Source organism: Lemur catta, chromosome Y, assembly GCF_020740605.2.
Source record: "Lemur catta isolate mLemCat1 chromosome Y, mLemCat1.pri, whole genome shotgun sequence".
Classification (NCBI taxonomy): domain Eukaryota; kingdom Metazoa; phylum Chordata; class Mammalia; order Primates; family Lemuridae; genus Lemur; species Lemur catta.
This window is the reverse complement of record NC_059156.1, coordinates 4,658,764-4,681,686: the sequence shown is the minus strand read 5'-3', so window position 1 is coordinate 4,681,686 and position 22,923 is coordinate 4,658,764. Positions and strand designations below refer to the sequence as shown.

At 32.4% G+C, this 22,923-nt stretch overlaps 1 protein-coding gene across 5 annotated transcripts in view; it reads left to right on the top strand.

Annotated features, from left to right (window-relative positions):
- The window catches only part of LOC123629096 (histone demethylase UTY), a 193,735-nt gene that overhangs the window by 98,582 nt on the left and 72,230 nt on the right, over positions 1-22,923 (top strand). For 2 of the 5 annotated variants that reach the window (XM_045539056.1, XM_045539060.1), the window contains exons 9-16: positions 11,116-11,209; positions 13,762-13,888; positions 18,241-18,339; positions 18,465-18,684; positions 19,235-19,369; positions 20,505-20,600; positions 21,469-21,567; positions 22,234-22,629. In XM_045539056.1, the coding sequence (XP_045395012.1) occupies positions 11,116-11,209; positions 13,762-13,888; positions 18,241-18,339; positions 18,465-18,684; positions 19,235-19,369; positions 20,505-20,600; positions 21,469-21,567; positions 22,234-22,629 (1,266 nt within the window). The remainder of the gene's footprint in view (positions 1-11,115; positions 11,210-13,761; positions 13,889-18,240; positions 18,340-18,464; positions 18,685-19,234; positions 19,370-20,504; positions 20,601-21,468; positions 21,568-22,233; positions 22,630-22,923) is intronic. The other 3 variants (XM_045539058.1, XM_045539057.1, XM_045539059.1) reach the window with 3 other exon arrangements.

The following is a 22,923-nucleotide window of genomic DNA, read 5'->3' as shown; positions in this document are numbered from 1 at the left end:
ATAGGGATTCTTTTCCCTCGTGTGTTTTTGTCTGCTTTGTCAAAGATCAGATGACAATATGAGTATGATTTTATATCTGGGTTCTCTGTTCTGATCCATAGGTCTATGTCTCTGTTTTTGTGCCAGTACCATGCTGTTTTGACTACTGTAGCCTTGTACTGTAGCTTGAAGTCTGGTAGATTGTTTCCTACCAGTTTCTTAAATCACAAATCAGCAATCTAATGAATTGTCTCAAGGAACTGGAAAAGGAAGAGCAAACCAGTCCTAAACCCAGCAGAAGAAAAGAAATAACCAAGATCAGAACAGAATTAAATGAAATTGAGCAAAAAAGAATTATACCAAATATTTAGTAGTATAGAATATTAATGAAACAAAAAGTTTCTTTGAAAATATAAACAAAATTGACAGGCCTTTTGCTAGATTGACCAAAAGGAGAAAAAGAAGGACTTTAATAAACTCAATTAGAAATGATAAAGGATAAGTCACAACTGATTATCACAGAAATACAGAACATCATCTTTGAATGCTATAAAAATCTGTGCCCAAAAACTTGAAAATGCGGAGGAAATGGACAAATTCTTAGAAATAGACAACCTCTCTCATCACAATTAGGAAGAAATAGAATTCCTGAACAGACAAAAATCAAGCACAGTAATTAAAGCAGCAATAAAAAGTCTTCCCACAGAAAAAGAACTCCAGAACAGATGAGTAGACTGAATTTTGCCAAACCTGTAAAGAAGAACTGGTACCTATACTCCAGAAATTATTACACAACATTGAGAAGGATGGCATTCTCCCCAGCTCATTTTAGGAAGCCAGTATCACCTCGATACCAAAGCCAAGAAAGGACACAACAACACCAAAAAGAATACTACAGACCAGTATCCCTTATGAATATAGATGCAGAAATTCTCAATGAAACGTTAGCAAACTGAATTCAACTGCACATCAAGAAAATAATTTATCCTGACCCTGTGGGCTTCATCCCAGAGATGAAGGATGGTTCAACATACTCAAATCTCTAAATGTAATTCATCACGTAAGTAAAACAAAAAGAAAGATCATACAGTCCTCTCAATAGATGCAGTACAGGCATTTGGCAAAATTCAGCACCCTTTAACGGTACAACACTTAACAAAATAGGCATAGATGATACATACCTCAAAATGGTAAAAGCCATTAATGGCAAAGCTACAGCCAGCTTCATACTGAGTGGGGAATAATTGATAGCATTGCCACTTCAAACTGAAACTAGACAAGATTGCCCACTGTCACCATTTCTATTCAACATAGTGGTTGAATTCCTAGCCAGACCAATCAGACAAGAGAAGGAAATCAAGGGTATGCAGATGGGGACATAAGAGGCCAAACTATCACTCTTTGTTGATGACATTGTATTATATCTAGAAAACCCTAAAATTTCAACCAAGAGGTTCCTGGAATTGATAAATGAAATCAGCAAAGTCTCAGGCTACAAAATCAGCAGTCTCAGGCTGTGAAATCAATGCACACAAATAAATAACTTTCCTATATGCCAAAAAATAGTCAAGTTGAGAATTAAATTCAAGATGCAATATCTTCCACAATAGCATGAAAGAAAAGAAAATAGGGATATATTTAACTAAGGAGATAAGAGACCTATGTTGGGAGAACTACGTAACACAGAAAAGTTGCAGAGGATGTAAACACATGGAAAACCATATCATGCTCATGCGTTGGCAGAACCAATATTGTTAAAATGTCTCTACTGCCCAAAATGATCTACAGATTCAGTGCAATCCCAATTAAATTACCAACATCATTTTTCACAGATCTAGAAAAAATAATTCTATGCTTCATGTGGAACCAGAGAAGACCCCCATATAGCCAAAACAACCTCATTCCTTTTTTGAAATATATATTTATTGTCTAGATATGCCATGGTTTATCTATTCACATATTGAAGGACATCTTGGTTGCTTTAAATTTTGGCAGCTACAGATAGAGAAGATACAAGCATCCATATGCAATTTTTTTTTTTTTGAGAATGTATGTTTTCATCATTTTTTTGAAGCTGTTAATAATGGCAAGTGTAATTTCTGCATCATATGTTAAGAATCTGTTTAGCTTTGTGAAAAAGTGCTAAATTGTCTTCCAATGTTGTGTACCATTTTATGCTGCTACCACCAACAATAGGGTTTCTGTTGTCGCACATTCTGCTTAGTATTTGGCGGTGTCTGTGTTCTGGATTTTGGCTATTATTAAAGAGTATAGTGGTATTGTAGTCTCCCATTATCTGTGGGGGATTATGTTTCCAGACCCCTGGTGGAGTCCTAAAACCATGGGTAGTGCTGGACCATATATATACAATGTTATTTTGATCAGATAACTGAGAATGCTACTATGTGAGTACCATATGCTGTGTGAATACACTGGACAAAGGGATAATTCATGTCCAGGGCTAGATGTAGTGGGACAGCATGAAATTTCATCATGCTGCCCAAAGTGGTATGCAGTTTCAAACATGAATGGTTTATTTCTGAAATTTTCAATTTTATTTTATATTTTTAGAGCGTGGTTGACTGTAGGTAGTAGAAACCATAAAAAGGGAAAGTGTAAATAAGGGGGGGACTAACATATTTCAAAACTTAATTTGTAATTTCTAGTGATATATTATGTGGAGATTCTTTTCATATGCTCATTTGCATACCTACTTTGGTGAGGTGTCTTAAGAATTTGGCCCTTTTTCCCAATCAAGTTGTTTGTGTAATTGTTATTTTTTGAATTTTTATATACTTATTTATATAACAGTCCTTTATCTGACATGTCTTTTATAAATATTTTTTGTCAGTCTTGGACTTGTCTTTTTGGTCTTTTGACAATGTTTTTCAGAGTGGAAATTTTTAATTTTAGTGAAGCCCAGGTTATCAGTAATTTCATCATTGAATATTATTTTTGCTTTACATCTAAAAAGTCAGTACCAAACCCAAGGGGTTATCCAGATTTTCTCTTATGAAATCATGTAAGACTTCTATTTAAAATTTTGTCTAATTTTATAATCCATTTTGAGTTAATTTTGTTGAAATTTGTAAGGTTTGTGTCTAGATTAATTTTTTTGTGTGCCTGTGAATGTATGTTGTTAATAGCTTCATTTGTTTTAAAGACTTTTTTCTACTATATTTCCCTTTTCTTCTTTGTCAAAAATTAGTGAACTATTAATATATGTCCATTTCTGGACTGAGTATTCTGTTCCATTGATTTATTTGTCTGATCTTCGACCTACACAACACTGTCTTCATTTCTGCAACTTGTCTTGACAATGTCTTGACATTGGGTAGTTTCAGCCTTTCAACTTTGTTCTTCTCCTTTAATATTATCAATACAATGCATTCTCTGGGCCTTTTGTCTTTTCTTTTAAGCTTTAGACTCAGTTTGTTAATGTCTACAAAGTAACTTGTTGGAATTGAGTCTTCCCATCCAGGAACATGGAATATCTCTCCGTTTATTTAGTTTTTCTCTGGTACTTTCTTCTGGATATTATAGTTTCCCTTATTTTTGGTATTGTAAAATATTTATTAGATTTAGACCTCGGTATTTCATCTTTGGTGCTATGTAAGTGGTAGTGTGTTTTTAATTTCAAATTCCACTTGTTCACTGCTGGCATATAGGAAACAGTAGTTGTTGTTTCTATATTAATCTTGTATTCTATAATCCTGATATAATTGATATAATAACTTTTTAGTTCCAGGAGGGGGCTTTTGGTCAGTTCCTTCAGATTTTCAACAAAGATGATTATGTCATCTGTGAACAAAGCAGTTTTATTACTGTAATCTCTAAACTTTTTATTGTCCTTTTTTGTCTTACTGCATTATCTAGGACTTCCAGTGCAATGTTGAAAGCCATAGTGAGAGGTGACATCTTACCTTGCAGCTGAAAGTTGGAAAGCTTGGAATTTCTCACAAAGTATGATGTTAGCTATAGATTTTCGATAGATATTGTGTGTAAAGTTGAGTTAGTTATTCTCAATTGTTATTTTCCTGAGACTTTTGACCATGAATGACTGTTGAATTTTGTCAGATGCTTTTTTTTCCCACCTATGACTATGGTCATATGATTTTGTTTGTTTGCTTAGCCTGTTAATGTGATGGATTACATTAATTTGTTTTCAGATGGTGAGCCATACTTGCGTCCTTCTTTTATACATTTTATACATTGTATTCAATTTGCTAATATTTTGTTGTGAACATTTACATTTGTATTTATTGAGATTTTGATCGTAGAGTTATTTTTCTTAAAATATTTTTTTCTGCTTTTGGTGTTACAGTAGTGTTAGCCACATGTAATAGATTAGCAAATAGTTTTTCTGTTTCTGTCTTCTCAAAGATAGATGATAAATGTTTGGTGAAACTACCAGTGTAGTCATCTAGGGCTGCTGCCTTCTGTTTTAGAAGATTATTAATTATTGATTTGATTTCCTAGTAGACATAGACCTATTCAGATTTGTTATTTCTTCTTGTGCAGTTTTGGCAAATTGCATTTTCTAAGGAATTATTTCATTTCATCAAGGTTATCAGTTTTATGGGCATAAAGTTGTTCATAGCATTCTTTGATTATCCTTTTAATGCCCATGAGATCAGTAGCTATGTCTGCTTTTTTATTTCTGATATAAATTAGTTGTGTCTTCTCTCTTTTTTTGTTTAGTTAGCCTGACTAGTGGCACCTAGATATTATGAATCGTTTCAAAGAATTAGCTTTTGGTTTCACTGGCTTTTTTTCTATTGATTTTTTGTTTTCAGTTTAATTCATTTCTGCTCTAATTTTTATTATTTTTTTTCCTCTGCTTGCATTGGATTTAATTTACCCTTATTTTCTAATTTCCTGACATGAAAGCTTAGGTGATTGATTTTAAATATTTCCTCTTTGTCTAGTATATTCATTCAGTGCTGTAAATTTCCCTCTAAGCACTGCTTTTGTGAATCCCAGAATTTTTTATGTTGTGTTTTTATTTTCATTTAGTTGAAAATATGTTTTGTTTTCTTGAAAATGCTTCTTTTACCCTTGTGTTATGTAAAAGTGTGCTGTTTGATCTTAACCTATCTTGTTATTTACTAGCCGTCTTACTGTTATTGATTTCTAGTTTAATTCTGTTATTGTGTGAACACATAGTAATATTATATGATTTTTATGTTTTTAAATTTGTTGTTGTATGTCCCGGAATGTGTTGTGACTTGGTGAATGTTTCATATGTGCTTGAGAACAATGTGTATTCTGCAGTTGTTTGATAAAGTAGTTCATAGATGATAATTATAATTGACCCCTCAACAACACATGTTTAAACTGTGTGAGTCTAGTTATTCCCAGACATTTTTCAATAAATACAGTCAGCCCTCAGTATCAAGGGATTCCATATTGCAATATCATGGATTGCAAATACAATATTCATGGGATGCAAAACCCAGGGATTTGGAGGGCCAACTTTACTTACACCGAGGTTCCACAGAACTGACTGTGGAACTTGAATGTGTGGATTTCGGTATCCATGGAGGTCCTGAAACCAATCCCATTGGATAATAAGATAGGACTCTGTATCCAGTTGATAGATGGTGTAGTTGAGTTTCATTGTGTTTTTACTAATTGCCTGCTGATTGGTCTGTTTCTGGTAAATTCTCCTACTGTAATAGTGGATTCATCTATGTCTCCTTGAATTTTTATCAGTTTTTTCATGGTGTACCTGTTCTTAAGTGCCTACATATTAAGGATTGTTATGTATCTTTGTCGTTATGCAAAGCTATTCTTTATTCCTGAAAGCTGCTTGGTTTGAAATCTCCTGTGTTTACTGCTTTCTTTTTTGATTATGGTTAGCATTTATATGTTACTTTTAACCTATATTTTTCTTTACAGTTTACATGGGTTTATTATAAACAACATATAGTTAGATCTTATTTCTTGATTCACTGTGATGTTCTCTATCTTTAATTGGTGCATGCACACCATTATGTTCGAGAGGATTATTGATATATAATCATACTGCTGAATAATGGGGGCATCTGAGAAATGTGTGGTTAGGCATTGTGCAAATATCATAAAGTGTACTTACACAAACATAAAGTGTATCTGCAGTGAGCATAGCCTCCTGCAGTCCTGGGATATATGGTGAAGCCTATTGCTCCTAGGCTACAAACCTATATAGCATGCTGCTGTGCTAAATTCTGTAGGGAATCATAACACAGTGGTAAATATTTGTGCATCTAGACATATCTAAAAATGGGAAAGGTATGGTAAAAATACCATATAAAAAATAAAAAATGTTACATCTGTATAGGGCATTTATCATGGATAGAACTTGCAGGACTAGAAGTTGCTTTGGGTGAGTCATGGAGTGAATGGTAAGTGAATGTGTAGGCCAAGACACTAATACATACTGCTGTAGACTTTATAAACATTGTATACTTAGACTGCACTAAATTTGTAAAGATAATTTTGTTTCTTCAATAATACTGTAACATTTTTCCTTAGTAAACTTTAAAATATTTAAGTTTTTCGACTCTTATGAGAAGACTTAGCTTTTCACAAATACATTTTACAGTGCTACAAAAATATTTTCTTTATATGCTTATTCTATAAGCCTTTTTCTGTTTTTAAATTAATTAATTAATTAATTAATTAATTAATTTATCTTTTACCTTTTAATCTTTTCTATTAAGAACTAAGACAGAAACACATTAACCTAGGCCTACCAAGGGTCAGGATCATCAGTATCACTGTTTTCTTCTCACACATTTTGTCCCACTGGAAGGTCTTAAGGGGCAGTAGCCCTGAGCTGTTATCTCTTGTGGTAACAACTTCTGTAATACCTCCTAAAGGACCTGCCTGAGGATATGTTAGTTAACTTTTTTTTTTTAATACGTAGAAGGAGCACACTTAGTAAGTGTAAGTCTTCAGTAAGTATAAGGCTTTGCACTAAGACTTTAAGATGGCTATGACATCTCTAGGCAGTAGGAATTTTTCAGCTCCATATAACCTTATGGGTTACCATCATCGTATAGGTATTCTGTCATTGACTGAAAAATTGTTAGGGGCTTCATGACTTAGTTAAGTCAGTGTCTCCCATACTTGTTATTGTTTATTTGTTGCCACTGATCTTTGTTTATATTTTTGTCTTTCACACTTTTCTACCTTTTGTGGTTTTAATTGAGCACTTTATATAATTCCATTTTCTTTCGTGTCTTTATTTTTCTTTGTCTTGATTTTATGTATTGTTAATACATTCACAGTGTTACATAACCATCACCAGTATGTGTTTCTAACACTTTTCCTCACTCTAAGTAGAAAACTTGTTACTTATTAACTCTCCATTCTCTCCTGACCTTAGTCCCTGGCGACCTTAACTCTACTTTGTCTTTGAATTTATTTTCTGTACGTAGATTATATATTAGTAGTATTTGTCTGTTTGTGTCTGGCTTATTTCACTTAGCCTTACTATCTTCATTCACATTACAGCATATATCAGAACTAACTTTCTTTTAATGACCGAATAATACTTCATTATATTTTGTTTATCCATTCATCTGTAAATTAACCATTGTGTTATTTCCATACTTTTGCAATTGAAAATAATGAATGCTACTATAAATATTAACGTAGAAATATCTATTTGAAGTCTGTGTTTTCATTTGGGTGTATATCTAGTGTAATTGCTGGGTAAATGGTTATTCTGTATAATTTCTTAAAGAGTCACCAAACTGTTTTCCGCAGTAGCTTTATGATTTTACATTCTTAACATCAGTGCACACCAGTTCAGATTTCTCTACATCCCTCCCAAAACTTATTTTTTTAGTAGACATCCTATTGGTTGTTAAGTGACCGAGCGTCTTTTTGTGAGCTTACTGGCCATATGTATATCTTCTTGAGGAAATGTCTGTTGAACTTCTTTGCCCATTTTTAATTGGGTTTTTGTTGAACCGTAGGAGTTCTTCATATATTCGAAATATTGATCCCATTGCCAGATAAATAATTTGCATATATTTTCTCTTCGTTTTTTGAATTTCACTGTCTTGAGAACATCCTTTGATAAACATATGTTTTAATTCTGATGAAGTTCAATTTATCTATAACCTGTTCTTTTAGTGTTGTATCTAAGATCATTTCCATATCCGATGTCTTGAAGACTTTCTGCCCTTTTTTCTGTTAAGAGTTTTTTAGTTCTTTTTCTTACATTTAAGTCTTTTATCCATTTTGAGTTAACTTTTTTTATACGGTTTAAGATAAGGGCCCAACTTCATTGGTTTCCATGTGGATATACACTTTTCTAAGCACCATTTGTTGAAAAGACTGTCCTTTCTCCATTGATTTGTTTTGGTATACCCCTTGTGAAATCAGTTTACCACATGTGTGGGAGTTTATTTCTGGGCTATTTTATTGTTGTACCAGTACCAGAGTGTTTTGTTTATTTTAGGTTTTTAGTCAGTTTTGAACTTGAAAGGTGAGATTTCTCCAATTTTTGTTCTCCATCCCCGCCCACCCCTCCCCTCCTGCCCACCCCTCCCCTCCTGCCCCCAACAGTCATTTGGCCCTTCATGGCCTTTGAAATTACTTACGTATGAATTTTAGGATGGGTTTTTGTGTTTGTTTGTGTTCATTTGTTTTCTATTTCTGCAACTCACTGTGGGGTTTGGGTAGAGACTGAATTGCCTCTGTAAATTTCTTTGGGAAGTGCTCTCAATCTTAACCAAAAATTCCAGTCCAGGATCACAGGATGTCTTTCTGCTTATTTGTGTCTTTGATTTCTGTCAATATTGTTTTGTAGTTTTCAAAGTATACAAGTCTTTTGCCTTCTAGATAAATACTTATTCGTAAGTATTCTTTTTCTTTTTATTGCTATCATAGGTATAATTGTTTTCAAAATTTGCTTTTCAAATAATTCATTGCTAGTGTATGTTATTACCCTCTTTTTTCATGGCGGGGCACATGCCAAGACCTCTTCCAGTGGTTACCTGAAACTACAGGTCGTCTTGAACCCTGTGTACATGCTATAGTTTTTTAATATGATAATAGAAATAGCTACAAAGGATTAATAGACAGGTACCTAGACAAAGGGATGAATAATATCCCTTTAACATGAACAGCCGGAGACTTTATAATGTTGTTTAGAGACACACAGAGTTTCAAACTTATGAATTGTTTATTTCTGGAATTTTTTTATTTAGTATTTTTGGATTAAAGTTGACTGTGAGTAACTGAAACTGTGGAAAGTGAAGCCAGAGATAATACTGTATAGAAATACAACTAATTTTTGAATGTTGATTTTGTATCTGGCAAGTTTGCTGAATTTATTGGTTTTGTGTGTCTGTATGTGGGCAGGATTTTTTACATACATAGTCATGTCATCTAAGGAGGAGATGATTTTGCTTCTCGTTTTCCAACTTAGGTGACTTTTATTGCTTATTCTGGGCTAACTGCTTAGGCTAGAACTTTCATTACATTGTTGGGTGGAAGTGGTGATTTTGCTTTCTTTTCTAGTTCCTGGTGTTATTAAGGGGAAAAGCTTTCAGTGTGTCACTGATACCATCTTTGCATTTTTCGTATGTGGCCATTCTTATGTTAAAGAAGCTCCCTTCTATTTCCAGTTTTTTTGGGTTTTTTTTTCCCTATAAGTAATAAATAGGTAATGGATTTGTCATGTGCTTTTTCTACATTAATTTGAGATGATTGTCCATTTTTAATTGTAATTTTTTTGTGGTTAAAAATGTGAGTATTTCACTTTATATTTTCCTCCTGTGTGTTATTCCCTAGTAGTCTTTAGTGCTCTTATTTGAAAATTGCTCTTGTAAGTTTCATTTACTAATTTAATTTTTATGTACATTTAAGTTTTATTTTCTAATTTAGGACATTTTTTTCCAGCTTTATTTTTGGTTTTGCTGTATTTGTGTGTGTGTGCATGTGTGTGTGTGTGTGTGAGAGAGAGAGAGAGAGAGAGAGAGAGAAAGAGACAGGGACAGAGAGAGAGACAGAAAGAGTTAAAATAAAAATGGACTTGTCTGCTTTTCCATTTATATCCCTATTCTGTCTCAGAGATGGAAGTTGGTTTGTGAGTTTTGTTGCTCTTATTTTTTAGCCCCAGTTCTCATAGCATTGATATACTTATATTGCTCCCCTAATTTAATGCAATTCTAAGCAGTCCTTGAAATAATGCTTTCTTCCTCTTTTTTTTGTACTTAAAAATGTTTAAGATGTTTATTGGCCAGTTGAGATTAAAAGTAGAAGCCACTTTAATTTTTGCTAAGTTTATTTTAAAGATAATATTCATTGGATTTTCTTTTGTTAGTTTTTCCTTTTGTTTTAGAACAGTTGTCTTTATTACTATACTAATAGTAGGTTTCAGTTCTACTAGTACTTTTTGAGGGAAAACTAGGCAAATGGCTTCATTTAAAAAATTTTTTGTAACCCAAATACTATGAACTTAAATACTATGTTACAGTGTAGCTGTGGGAAATATAAAGTTTTTAATATTGTAAGTATTTATAAATATTTTTCAAGAATACTTTTGAAAACAAACTGTATATTTAAAATTTTGAATTTAAATTTTAACTTTTTTTCTTGTTGTAGACTTTGTGCAGAGTAATGGCACTTGCTGTCTTGCTTAATAAGTTATCTTTTCTTTGAAAATGTTTCTAGGCAAATAATGCATTTTCAGATAGAATACTTCTGTGTGTTTATGAATGTTATTCATTTCAAATGATAGTTTGAAATTATTTTCCCTGTAACATTTGAGATAGAAGTAAATTTTAAAATGTGATATTTTGGTGACACCTTGTTATGTTCAATGTTAGTTTTGTTAGCTGTTGATCTGAAAGATGGCCGTCCAGGGCTAAAGCAATATTCAGTTAAAAAATTAGCACTTTTTACTTTCTGTTACTTTTTTACATTTTTTAAAACATAAATTACAAAATGTTATTTAAAACATTATCTTATAAATTGTCATGTATTAGCTAGTTCCTTAAAATTTTATTATTTTAGTTTTTATTCTGCTTCGTTACTTCTGTGGTCATTATGCATTGCTAAAATCAGAAATATTTTGATTTAAAGATGAATCATTTTGTTTTTCTCTAAATATTCTCTTTTTCCTCTATGGTTTAGAGAAAGTATCATTCTGCAAAACAAGCATATGAACAACTTTTACAGACAGAAAACCTTCCTGCACAAGTAAAAGCAACTGTGTTGCAACAGTTAGGTACGTAAAAATTTACTTCTTATTATACTTTGCATTAATTTGAAGGGATTTTCCTTCTGGGGAACTATTTTTAGTCTTCCACTTAGAAGTCCATTTTCATTTAGAAATGTGTGTTTTAATATTAAGTGCGATGTGTATTATTTTGAGATAAATTTTAAATGAATACTTTAGTTATCCCTGTTATCCCAAGGGGATATGTTTTAAGATCTTCAGTAGATGACTGAAATCATAGGTACTTCCAAAACCTACATATGTGCTGCATATTTTTGATTTGATAATTCAGGCAACTCCTAAGTGACTAATGTCTGAGTATCATAGACAGCGTGGATATGCTGGAAAAGGGTTGATTCACATCCCCAGGCAGGAGGAAGTGGAATGGCAGGTTTCATCACGCTGTACATAACTATGAATATTTCTGGGATTTAATATTTTTGAAACTGCAGGTAGTGGGGGACTACTGTATAAATGTTCTTTTATAAATGTATTTCTGTTTTCTTTTTTGTTCTTGTATTGACACATATGTTAAGCACAGTCTTTCTCATCATCCATCTAAAGACACTGCTTTCATGCAGCTAGTCCTTTTAAATTCTTAGTATTATCCCCTAATACTTAACCATGGGAGTGGGTTTGAGTTCTTCCATGTACTTAGCACTCTATGAAGGCAATTGAATTAAGATCAGCCACAGGTAAAGTTGCTACCAAGTTTGGTTACATACTTTTGTTGATATGTGATTAATGAAAACATTTTACCTAAAAATTATAGAACATCTCATTCTGTTTGTTCCTCCAAGAATTAAGTTACCTTCTCATACTGAAGACAAGGGAATCAATAGTTCCAAATTATTAGAGAGTATATGTGGTATTTGTTTTTCCATTCTTGAGATACTTCACTTAGGATAATGGTCTCCAGTCCATCCAAATTGCTGCAAGAGACATTAATTCATTCCTTATTATGACTAAGTAGTACTACATGGTATGTATATACTGCATTTTGGTAATCCATTTGAGAAGTGATGGGCACTAAGGCTGATTCTACATCTTGGTGATTGTGAATTGTGTGGCAGTAAACAATCAAGTGCAGATGTCTTTTTGATAAAAATGACTTCTTTCCTTTGTGTAAATACCCAGTAGTGGGATTGCTGGGTCAAATGGTAAGTCTGTATTTATTTCTTTCAGAAGTCTGCATACTGTTTTCCATAGAGGCTGTACTAATTTGCAGTGTATAAGCATTCCTTTCTCTTTGCATCCACACTAACGTCTGTTGTTTTTTGACTTTTTATTAATAGCCATTCTGACAGGAATAAGGTGATACCTTATTGTGATTTTAATTTGCCTTTTCCTGATGATCAGTGATGTTGATCATTTTTTCATATGTTTGTTGGCCATAAATCTGTCTTCTTTTGAAAACTTATGTTTATGTTTTTGCCCACTTTTTAATGGGGTTGTTTTCTTCCTGCTGAGTTGTTTGAGTTCTTTGTAGAGTCTAGGTATTAGCCCCTTTATCAGATGTATAGTTTGCAAATATTTTCTCACATTCTGTATGTTATCTGTTTACTCTGTTGATTATTCCCCCTGCGCTGTGCAGAAGCATTTTAATTTAATCAGGTCCCATTCATTTATTTTTGTTGCTGCTATGATTGCCTTTGAGGTCTTAGTCATAAATTCTTTGCCTAGGCCAATATCTAGAAGAGTCTTTCCTACATTTTCTTCTAGGATTTTTGTGGTTTCAGGCCTTACATTTAAGTCTTGTATCCATCTTGAATTAATTTTTGTGAGTGGTGAAAGATAGGAGTCCTTTTTCATTCTTCTGCATGTGGCTATCCAATTTTCCCAGCACCATTTATTGAATAGGGCTTCCTTTCCCCTGTGTATGCTGTTGTCTACTTTGTCAAAGATCAGCTGGCTTTAGGGAGATGGTTTTGTATCTGGGTTCTCTGTTCTGTTCCACTGGTCTATGTTTCTATTTTTATACCAATACCGTGCTGTTTTGGTTATGATAGCCTTGTAGTATAATTTGAAGTCTGTTGGTCTGATGCCTCCAGTTTTGTTATTTTTACTTAAGATTGCTTTAGCTATTCAGGCTTTTTTTGGTTCTAAATGAAGGGTACAATATTTTTTCCAGATCTGAGAAATATGCCATTGGTATTTTGGTGGGGATTGTGTTGAATCTGTAAATCACTTTGGGCAGTATGTTGTTTTTAAAGTTCTTTTGGTACATGCTAAACTGCAAAGAAAAAGTAAACTTATCTATTTATAGTTTTGGTTTATAACTTGGATTTTTTCCACAATTAAATTTGGAAAAGGACAGTTTATAATTTGCAATCTTCAGTCCATAAAATCATTGAAATTTCTTCTTTTTGTTTAAGACTTCTTGTTACCTTTGACTATCAGATTGACTTTCCTATAGCTGTGTTTGGCAGTTTTAAATTTGGGGAGAGTGTGATCGAAGATAAATAAATAAATTTTAGTTTGCTTGTTTTCTTCATGATATTCTTGAGACTAGAAGAGTGGTTGAATGATAAGTAGATGCTTAAAATTTTGTTTTTTAATAGGTTGGATGCATCATAATATGGATCTAGTAGGAGACAAAGCCACCCAAGAAAGCTATGCTATTCAGTATCTCCAGAAGTCATTAGAGACGGATCCTAATTCTGGTCAATCTTGGTATTTCCTTGGAAGGTGAGATGAGATACTTGTGCTACATTGAGTTGATTTACAATGCAAAATGTTAGTTTATAGGATATAATCTGGTCTGTGAAATTTATATAATAAAAATTCCTGGGTGGTAAAAACAGACAGCTCTGAATTTGCTTGCTCTTATTTAAAAACTTGGCTTATTAGATTTTTTGTCGTAATATGACTTGAATTACTGCTGGTTTTTAAAGAGTCTTATTGGAATTATAATCACTTACAGTTTTTCAACTCATTATTTATGTTATATTCAATTTTATTTGTAGTATTTTCTTATATATCTACATAACAGAATAGATAAGCCATTTATAGTTTATCTGGTGACCATCAGACACCTGTGGAAACTTCCTATTTATAATCTTGGTTGGTGATTTTGAATATTAATATGAAAATATTTATATTAACCACAGATGTCAAATTTCAGTTCTAGTTGAAATAAAGTGAGAAAATAGGCAGATTATTATTAAGTTTGTCAGAAAAGAAGAGGACACATAGAAAATTTTTGGTAATCCAGAAATTTTTCTCAGTTTTTTTTTGTTTAGTTTTTTGCTTTGAATATTGATTATTTGAATTATACTTCCTGGTATAATATATATGTTTGATAGAATAGACTGTATGTTTGTATATGTGTGTGTTCTTGATCCAGATTGTATTTTAGTGTGATGGAAAGATCAATGGACTGAGAACTAAGAAAACTGGACTTAAATCGTGGCTTTGCCTGGTAGTCCATTCATTGATTGGTTGAGACAGTGTCTTGCTCTGTTGCCCAATCTAGAGTACAGTGGCATCATCATAGCTCACTGCAGCCTCAAACTGCTGGGTTCGAGTGATCCTCCTGCCTCCTGCATAGGTGGGACTATTGTCCATAAACTGTTAGCCTTGCTTGACTATTTTTTTTTTAGAGTTAGGGTCTCACTATGTTGCTGAAGCTGGTCTCAAACTGTTGATCCTAAGGATTCCTCCTATTTTGGCCTCCCAAAGTCCTAAGGCACAGGTGTGAGCCACCACACTGGGCTCATAGTCCATTTAAACTTCTTGAGATCTCTGTCTATATTTTACCTGTTAAATGAAAAGATTGCATTAGATCTCTCAAGTATCTTTTCCCAAATGTATAATTTTAATTTAATTATTTGTTTCAGTAATAATTTTTGCCTCATTTGTTTTCACATGTAGTTACATAATTTTGTCATCTATTCACATTCAAATTTAATTTTTATATTAATTTTTAGTTTTTGTACAGTTTATCAGTTTTCTTTAAATTTAGTATTTTTGTTTGAGAGGGAGACTATTAGTATTGTTCCTTATTTAAAAATATTTAATTTATCTTTTGACAGTATAAAATAAGAATTAACTGTGAAGTTAATTATTTGTAGCAGTTTTTTAAATGTCCTTCTAGGCTTATACAATAGTCTAGTTTGGGTTGCTTGTAGCATTAAACTTGAGAGTTAAAGCTTTGACTTTATCTGCCACTAAAAGTTTCTGTAGAAGCTGAATCTTTTCTTTGTCTCCACTGCACAGCAAAATGCTTTGAGCCAATTGCCTTTATTACTGTATGGAATAGTCCTGTTATAAAATAGAATGAATAAATAAATAAACTAACCAAGCAGTATTTGGGCCTAGAGCTAGCACCAATACTACTGTTAGATTTGCATAGTTTATGTCTTAATACAGCAATGGTAAAAGGGACCAATTACCCATAAAGGGGAGGTATAAACATTGGTGTCTGATAATAAGTTTTGTATATGAGCAATTCTTTTTACTATAAATTAAAAGAATATGCATCAAAATGTTTTCCTTTTGTTCCAAGGATAAGATTTGTAGCATATTATATTATAGTACTGAAGTGTCTCATTAGTGTAAATCACAGCATTATATAATAAGATACGATGCAAGATGTTAAAAATGATAATTTCAGTAATTCCATACATTTACAACTCTTTGTGGACAACAGTATTCACAGAGGACTGTTCTACAGTTATTTGAATTTAAAGCACTGGGATGTACTTTATTTTTGACGCTTGTGGTTAAAATTTTCCAAATGTACAGTATTATTGACTTTTCAAATAGAAGATAGTAACCTGATTTCGGTTCAGTATTAGCACTTTAGATATTAATTATGTTTAATCTGTGGTTAATTTAATTTTTGATATTATTTTTCTTGCTCTTACCCACTGCCTTCTATGTATCACTTCTATTTTATTGCTGAAAAAAATTGTGAAAATTGTATTTCAAGAGTTATTAAAGCTCTGCATAAGGATCTTTGGTATCAGAAGGAGGGATTTGTTGATGGTGGTATGTTTGAGACTTTTATTTATTATTTCTGTATTCTGCAGTGTGTTGATTATTAAATTAGCTTATCAATTGGGATGTAGATATCAAAGTGAAATGAGGATGTGTTAATGTTAATACTAACACTGCTTATTGATTCTGTTAATAGTGTCCCAGACTCACAGAACTCTGTATATTGTTAGATTTAGAAAGAATTAGGAAGCAGCTTAGTTCAATTTTTCATGTCACAGGGGTGGGAAATAAGTGCAAAGGAATGAAGTGTTTCCTCAAGATGACATAGCAATTATGGTCATAGAAAGAGTTGAACCGATATTTACCCTGTGTTTCTTGTCTTACACCAGCCTACCTAGACAAGTTATATTATGTGTGGTGATTGGACTCAGACAGCTGTGCTGAGTGTTTATTGGCTATCTGTTTTCACTTTCTAGAAATGGAATTGGACAATGTTAATCTCAGAAAGTATTATGTATTTCTCCCAGGAGTTAAACAGATTTGTCTGATACTCAGAAATTCGGTTTTGTTTTAAGAAAAATGCATATTTTTCTGTTAACATTCACACTTTTCTAGAGCTTGTCCTTGTTTACATTGTTACTCTCTTCTGAGTGTATACAACCCCTATTGAACATGTGTATGTATTCTGAGAAATAATCCTATCTGTCTTATTTACTGGCATTTCTAAAATGTCTCAACCCATAAATTAGTCATTCCGTAAATATATTTCTACTCTTCTGTTGTGTGCATCCTGTGTTCTTACACCACTCTCCTATATGGGTAAATTCCAAATTAAGGTCTCTCAATTGTTTCATACTTCAGTATCACATCTAGTTCTTTTTACTGAACGTTATCAAAATCGTACCTTACATCTAAATTAGCATTTTTAAAAATCTACATGATGTTCTTTCTCAAAATAGCTACTTTCTTCTTTTTAATGACACTGCCACTTTTCCACTGATCTAATCTTAAAAACAGAATTATTACCTATCCCCCACATCTAATCAACTTTTTATCAGTCATTAGGTTTATTCTTGTTTACATCTTTTTCTTTCTTGCCATTTCTATTACTTCCCCTATAATTTTCTGCCAGTGTGTTTATCTGCCTTCTGGTTTGTCCAAATATTTTCATTTCAATCTTTATTTTTCAGTCTACACGTTATTAGCTGATGCCTTTTTATGAAGAACTTTTGTTATGCTACTTGCCCTTTAATAAAGAAAAAACAAATCTCAAGTTGATAGTAGACTAACTTGAAAATTTTCCATTTGTAGGCTAATTTTTGTATATATTCTTCAAATCTGTAAGAAATGCCTCCTCTCATGTTTTGCATTTTAATCTATGGCTCCCAGGCATTTTAGATACTCTAATCAGAAAAATTTTAGGGGGTTAAATATAGCAATCAACATAGAGTACCTGTGCTAATAAAGATATTAAATCATTTTTGCTGTTTTATATGATCCAGTGCCATGATAAGTAAAATTATACATATTGTTTCTTTGAAATACACCAACAGAATTCCTAGACTTTAAGAAGATAGAGTTAAAAACAGAGAACTGCATGTAGTCATCTACAGTAAATTCAGTTTTCAAACAAGTACACATAACTGAGAATCATTGTTCTCAGTGTTATTAGTTGGAAGAGGAAAATTAAATCGAATTATTGAAGTCCTTATCAAAAGGTAGTTTCTCTTTGTTTTTAACTCTGTATTTTTATGATGCAGAAAACCCAAGTTCAGACTATAGATAGATAGATAGGTAGATAAAAAATGGTCTGTATGTTTAACTCTCAATAGTATACGTTTGAAGAAATTTAGGCTCTAATGGTTTTGGTAAAGTTGAGTAATATAACATCCACTAATACTTGCCAGACAGTTTAACAGCAAATTATAGTGTATTAATAGATTAAAATTATTTTATATGTCTATATAAATAAGCATATATATGCACATACGCATACGTTGACTTATTATTTCTTCCCCTTGGAAATACAGCCCATCATTTTGGCAAATAGGATTAATGGAATTCTGTTTATTTATTTACATATTTATTTTTCGTTTTAGGTGTTATTCAAGTATTGGGAAAGTTCAGGATGCCTTTATATCTTACAGGCAATCTATTGACAAATCAGAAGCAAGTGCAGATACGTGGTGTTCAATAGGGTAAGGATATGTATATAAAAATAACAGCATAATATTTTGATGGATCTATAGGATGATTCAAACACATAGTATATTGTGCAGTAATATTATAAACTAACCAGTTTTCCACAACTTTTTCTTCCCAGTGTACTCTATCAGCAGCAAAATCAGCCTATGGATGCTTTACAGGCCTATATTTGTGCTGTACAATTGGACCATGGGCATGCAGCAGCCTGGATGGATCTAGGCACTCTGTATGAATCCTGTAACCAACCTCAGGATGCCATTAAATGCTACTTAAATGCAACCAGAAGCAAAAGTTGTAGTAATACCTCTATACTTGCAGCAAGAATTAAGTTTTTACAGGTGAAAATTTTAAATAGTGTATTTAAAAGGATACATGTTTTCCTATAATTATTGGCAGGAAAAGGGTGGCTGGCAAGTTGTCTATTTTTGTTTTGATGTTAACTTGTTTCCATACCTTACCACACTTCATGATAATATTTTAACCTTCATTTTAAGTAACATATGCAGTTTGTAAAGTATGTTCTTTTGCACATTTGCCTTGTTGATGCATATTAATTTACATGTTTACATTAATATGCATGAGCATTTTTCAGGTTTGCTAGCTATATTTTTAAGTTGTCATAATATTTTAGAGAAAATAACACTGTTTTTCACTCTCGCTGAAACTTTCATGAGGAGATATATGAGAGAACTCTGAAAAACAGCTTAGCTTTTTTCCAATTCTCAAAATTATATTCTAGTTACCCTCTTTATATTTAATATCTATCTAAATCCCCAAATTTAGAGTTTATTGTTTTTAAAACATAAGTACCTATAATATTGAGGAGGATTTAGTGGACTTACTCAAGTAGGCTTGTGTTAAATTTGCTTTCTACATAATTTTTCCTAGGCTCAGTTGTGTAACCTTCCACAAGGTAGTCTACAGAATAAAACTAAATTACTTCCTAGTATTGAGGAGGCGTGGAGCCTACCAATCCCCGCAGAGCTTACCTCCAGGCAGGGTGCCATGAACACAGCACAGCAGGTGAGAAGTTGGGTTATCTTCTATAGGTGCCCAGCTTTAAGGGTTCTTTCCAATCTATAGTAATCAAATTTATTTTACTAAAGTAGGTATTGGCTTTTTAAAGTATAAAAATTCTTTTAATTTAAAAATAAAAATCCTTTGAATTTAATTGTGAAGGGATTTTAGATCAAATAAAACGCTGATTTGGGAAAAAACTTGGGGTACAAGTTTAAACCCTTTTTATATTCTCATGATTTGAAAGGGATTTCTTAAGTGACTCTTCTATAGTGATTTAATGAATTTAAAAAGAACAAAGTTTTCTAGAGAAAGTGCACATTCTTCCAGATAATTCATTTGATTTTCATTTTCAATAATTGTTATCAATGATGTCCACATAGTACATAGCTTATAAAGTTTTATAATTTGAAGGAATAATTTAAGAATATATAGAACAATATTTTTGTCTTACTTCTGGGTTCCTTAGGCTTTTAAAGCTCATGATCCAAATATTGAATCTGTGTTAAACCTCAGACACTAGTTTTACAGCAATCCGTTGTCACTACACATGGTTACTTTTAGCCAAGTAGAAGTCCTGTCCAGTCCTGCCAAGAAGAGAACACCTAGTCCAAGGAAGGGGCATGCATATGTGTGTGTGTGTATGTGTGTGTGTGTGTATACACACACACATATAGTAGATACATGAAAAATACCAATAAAAAATGAAACTACAGTACTCCTGAAACTATGCTTGTCCTATATTTTAAGCTTGTGGACATCAGAGAGTGAGACAGTATTTCTGTCCCTTAATATTTACATCGTATTAAATATAGAAGATAGGGATAAGTTTATGTTTATGAGATCACTTTATTCATTTTCTTGCTTTTACAATTTAAACACAATTTTACCACCACTTTCTATTGACACTGAAATGAAATTAAGTGTTAAATATAATGCATAGTCTTTCTGGCTTTTTGAGACATGACATAGATATGAGCCTTTTCCCCACAAATTTATAGGTTTGTAACATGATTTAAAAGTATGTTTTATATATGGGTACATATTCCAATTCCCAGTCATTTGGTGTCTCACTAATCATAACTGTTTATATATGAATTTAACCAAATATTCTTGATTTTTTAAAATAAATTTTCCTTAGAATGGTTCTGATAACTGGAATAGTAGTCAAACTGTTTCACATCATCCAGTACAGCAAGAAGTTCATTCATGGTGTTTGACACCACAGAAATTACAGGTATGAAATATTCTTTTAACAATCTTTTCTCCAGTTTCAAAGCAGTAGTGTTCAAAACACACAAAATAAGTTTTTGAGATATTAAATCTTGAAATTGAGTGGCAGTCAACTGGATTAATATTTACGTAAGTAAAATAAGTCCACATTTTCCAGAGTAGTAGGAATCGTAATTGTATCCTACTACTCCTGTGGTGAGGAAAAGAAAACTTAGATGATGGGAGTACACAAAGTAAAGGCTTCTTCCATTTTTCTGCCTCTGACTATTTTCCCTTTCTCACAGGCAAACAATGTTAATACTTCTTTGTGGAAGTTAAAATTTTGTATGAAAAAACAAATATGTCTACCTCATAGATCTTTTTTTAATGGAAATGTAGGTAGTATTTTATATATATTGTAGGACTTTTTTTCCCTAAAGTTATACCTTGAGGATCTTTCTGTGTCTGTGTATTTTTTCTGAGTTCTTTTATGGCTATGTAATATCCCATTTGTGGTTCTATGGGACACATCCATCATTTAACCAGATACCTATTGGTCGTTTCCAATGATTCTATTACAAACTTTGCTACTTTAAGTACTTTTGTTATAACGCATTTTAAGTTAAGTAACTTTCTCTCTGAAATTTTATTTTTCCATGAGACATTTAACTCAAAACACACAAAATAACTTTCTTTGGATGAATATTCAGATGTTACTACCTTTCTCAGACTTCTTATAGAACTTTATCTTGGGATTGAGTACTACTAGTTAGGAATCACTGTCTGTAATCACATAGAGATTCTAAGTATATAGTGTTTTGAGTGAGAAGTTGCCTTAAGTGTCTTAATTTTTACATTAGACTTTTTGATTATATTTTCTTTCCTTCTTCTAGCACTTGGAACAGCTGCGTGCAAATAGAGATAATTTAAATCCATCACAGAAACTGGTGCTGGAGCAGTTGGAAAGTCAGTTTGTCCTAATGCAGCAACAAGTATGTATAACATTTTTGTTTTCTCTAAAATTTATCAGCACGTTACATTTCTTAAAATACATATCATGTTAGAGGATGCTAATGTTCATTTCTAGTTTTTGTGTTTATTCAATGGAATTTATGTATCTGAGTTGAAAATATATACTAGTAATGAGCAGATTTTTAAAGGAAATAGCCATACATTAATTTATAACAAAATAGAGATAGTAAAAAGATAGTAAAATCTAATTTAGAACTGGCATTTTATTGTTTATTTGTATATGTCACTTGTATTGTAAGTGATTATTGTTATTATTTCATTATTAGCATACTGTCCTAAATTAAGGTGTAGATGTTTTAATGGTTGTTTGGCTTGAACGATTTTGTGTAAATGTAATGGAATGGAAATTTGAAATGCTCTCTTTCCTGAAGGGGAAAAAACCAATTAATTTCTGATTCACTATTTATAAGCTTTCTTTTGCCCTTATAATGGCTAATAGAGTGGAGCTCCTTTAACTATAAAATGAATCATTTCTTCTTTAAGCCGGTATTATATTTTATAGTGAATATAGTTTCTAAGTATGTATTTTTTTATCTAGAGAGATGAAATGTTGTAATAAATTTTAGAGATGCATCAACTACAGATTTTCAGAGTTACACAGCAGTTTTTCTATTTTGTTTTTGAAGATGAGACAAAAAGGATTTGCTCAGGTACAAACTGCTGGAATTCATAATGGGCCAATAGCTGATTCATCACTGCCTACAAACTCTCTCTCTGGCCGGCAACCACATGCTGCTCTGACCAGAGTACCTAGAGTCTCTCAGCCTGGAGTTCACTCTACTTGTCTTGAAAAGCCTTTGTCCAAAGGACCTTTTTCTGCAGGCTATATTCCTTGTGGTACATCACAAACTCTAGGGAGTACAGACACTATCTTGGTAGGCAATAATTATGTAACAGAAAGTGGAAGTAATGGAAATGTGCCTTACCTGCAGCAAAACACACTTACTCTACCTCATAACCACACAAACCTGACCAGCAGCACAGAAGAGCCATGGAGAAAACAACTATCTAACTCCGCTCAGGTAAAAGAAAAACTAGCTGTTTTGTTGGCTCTTATATAATAGTTTATCTTTACTTGACTGTGTACATTTTGAGAAGATGAAATAGAAATTTAAGGGATTGTTTTTATCTTTCAGAATGAAACTTAACTAATTCATAACTGTATTAGGATTTTGAGTGCCAGAAGATTATTACAGACAAATCTTAGAGATACTGCAGGTTCAAATCAAGATCATTGCAATAAAGTTACCATCACAATAAACCAAGTCACGTGATTTTTTTTTTTTTTGGTTTTGTAGTACATATAAAAGTTGTTT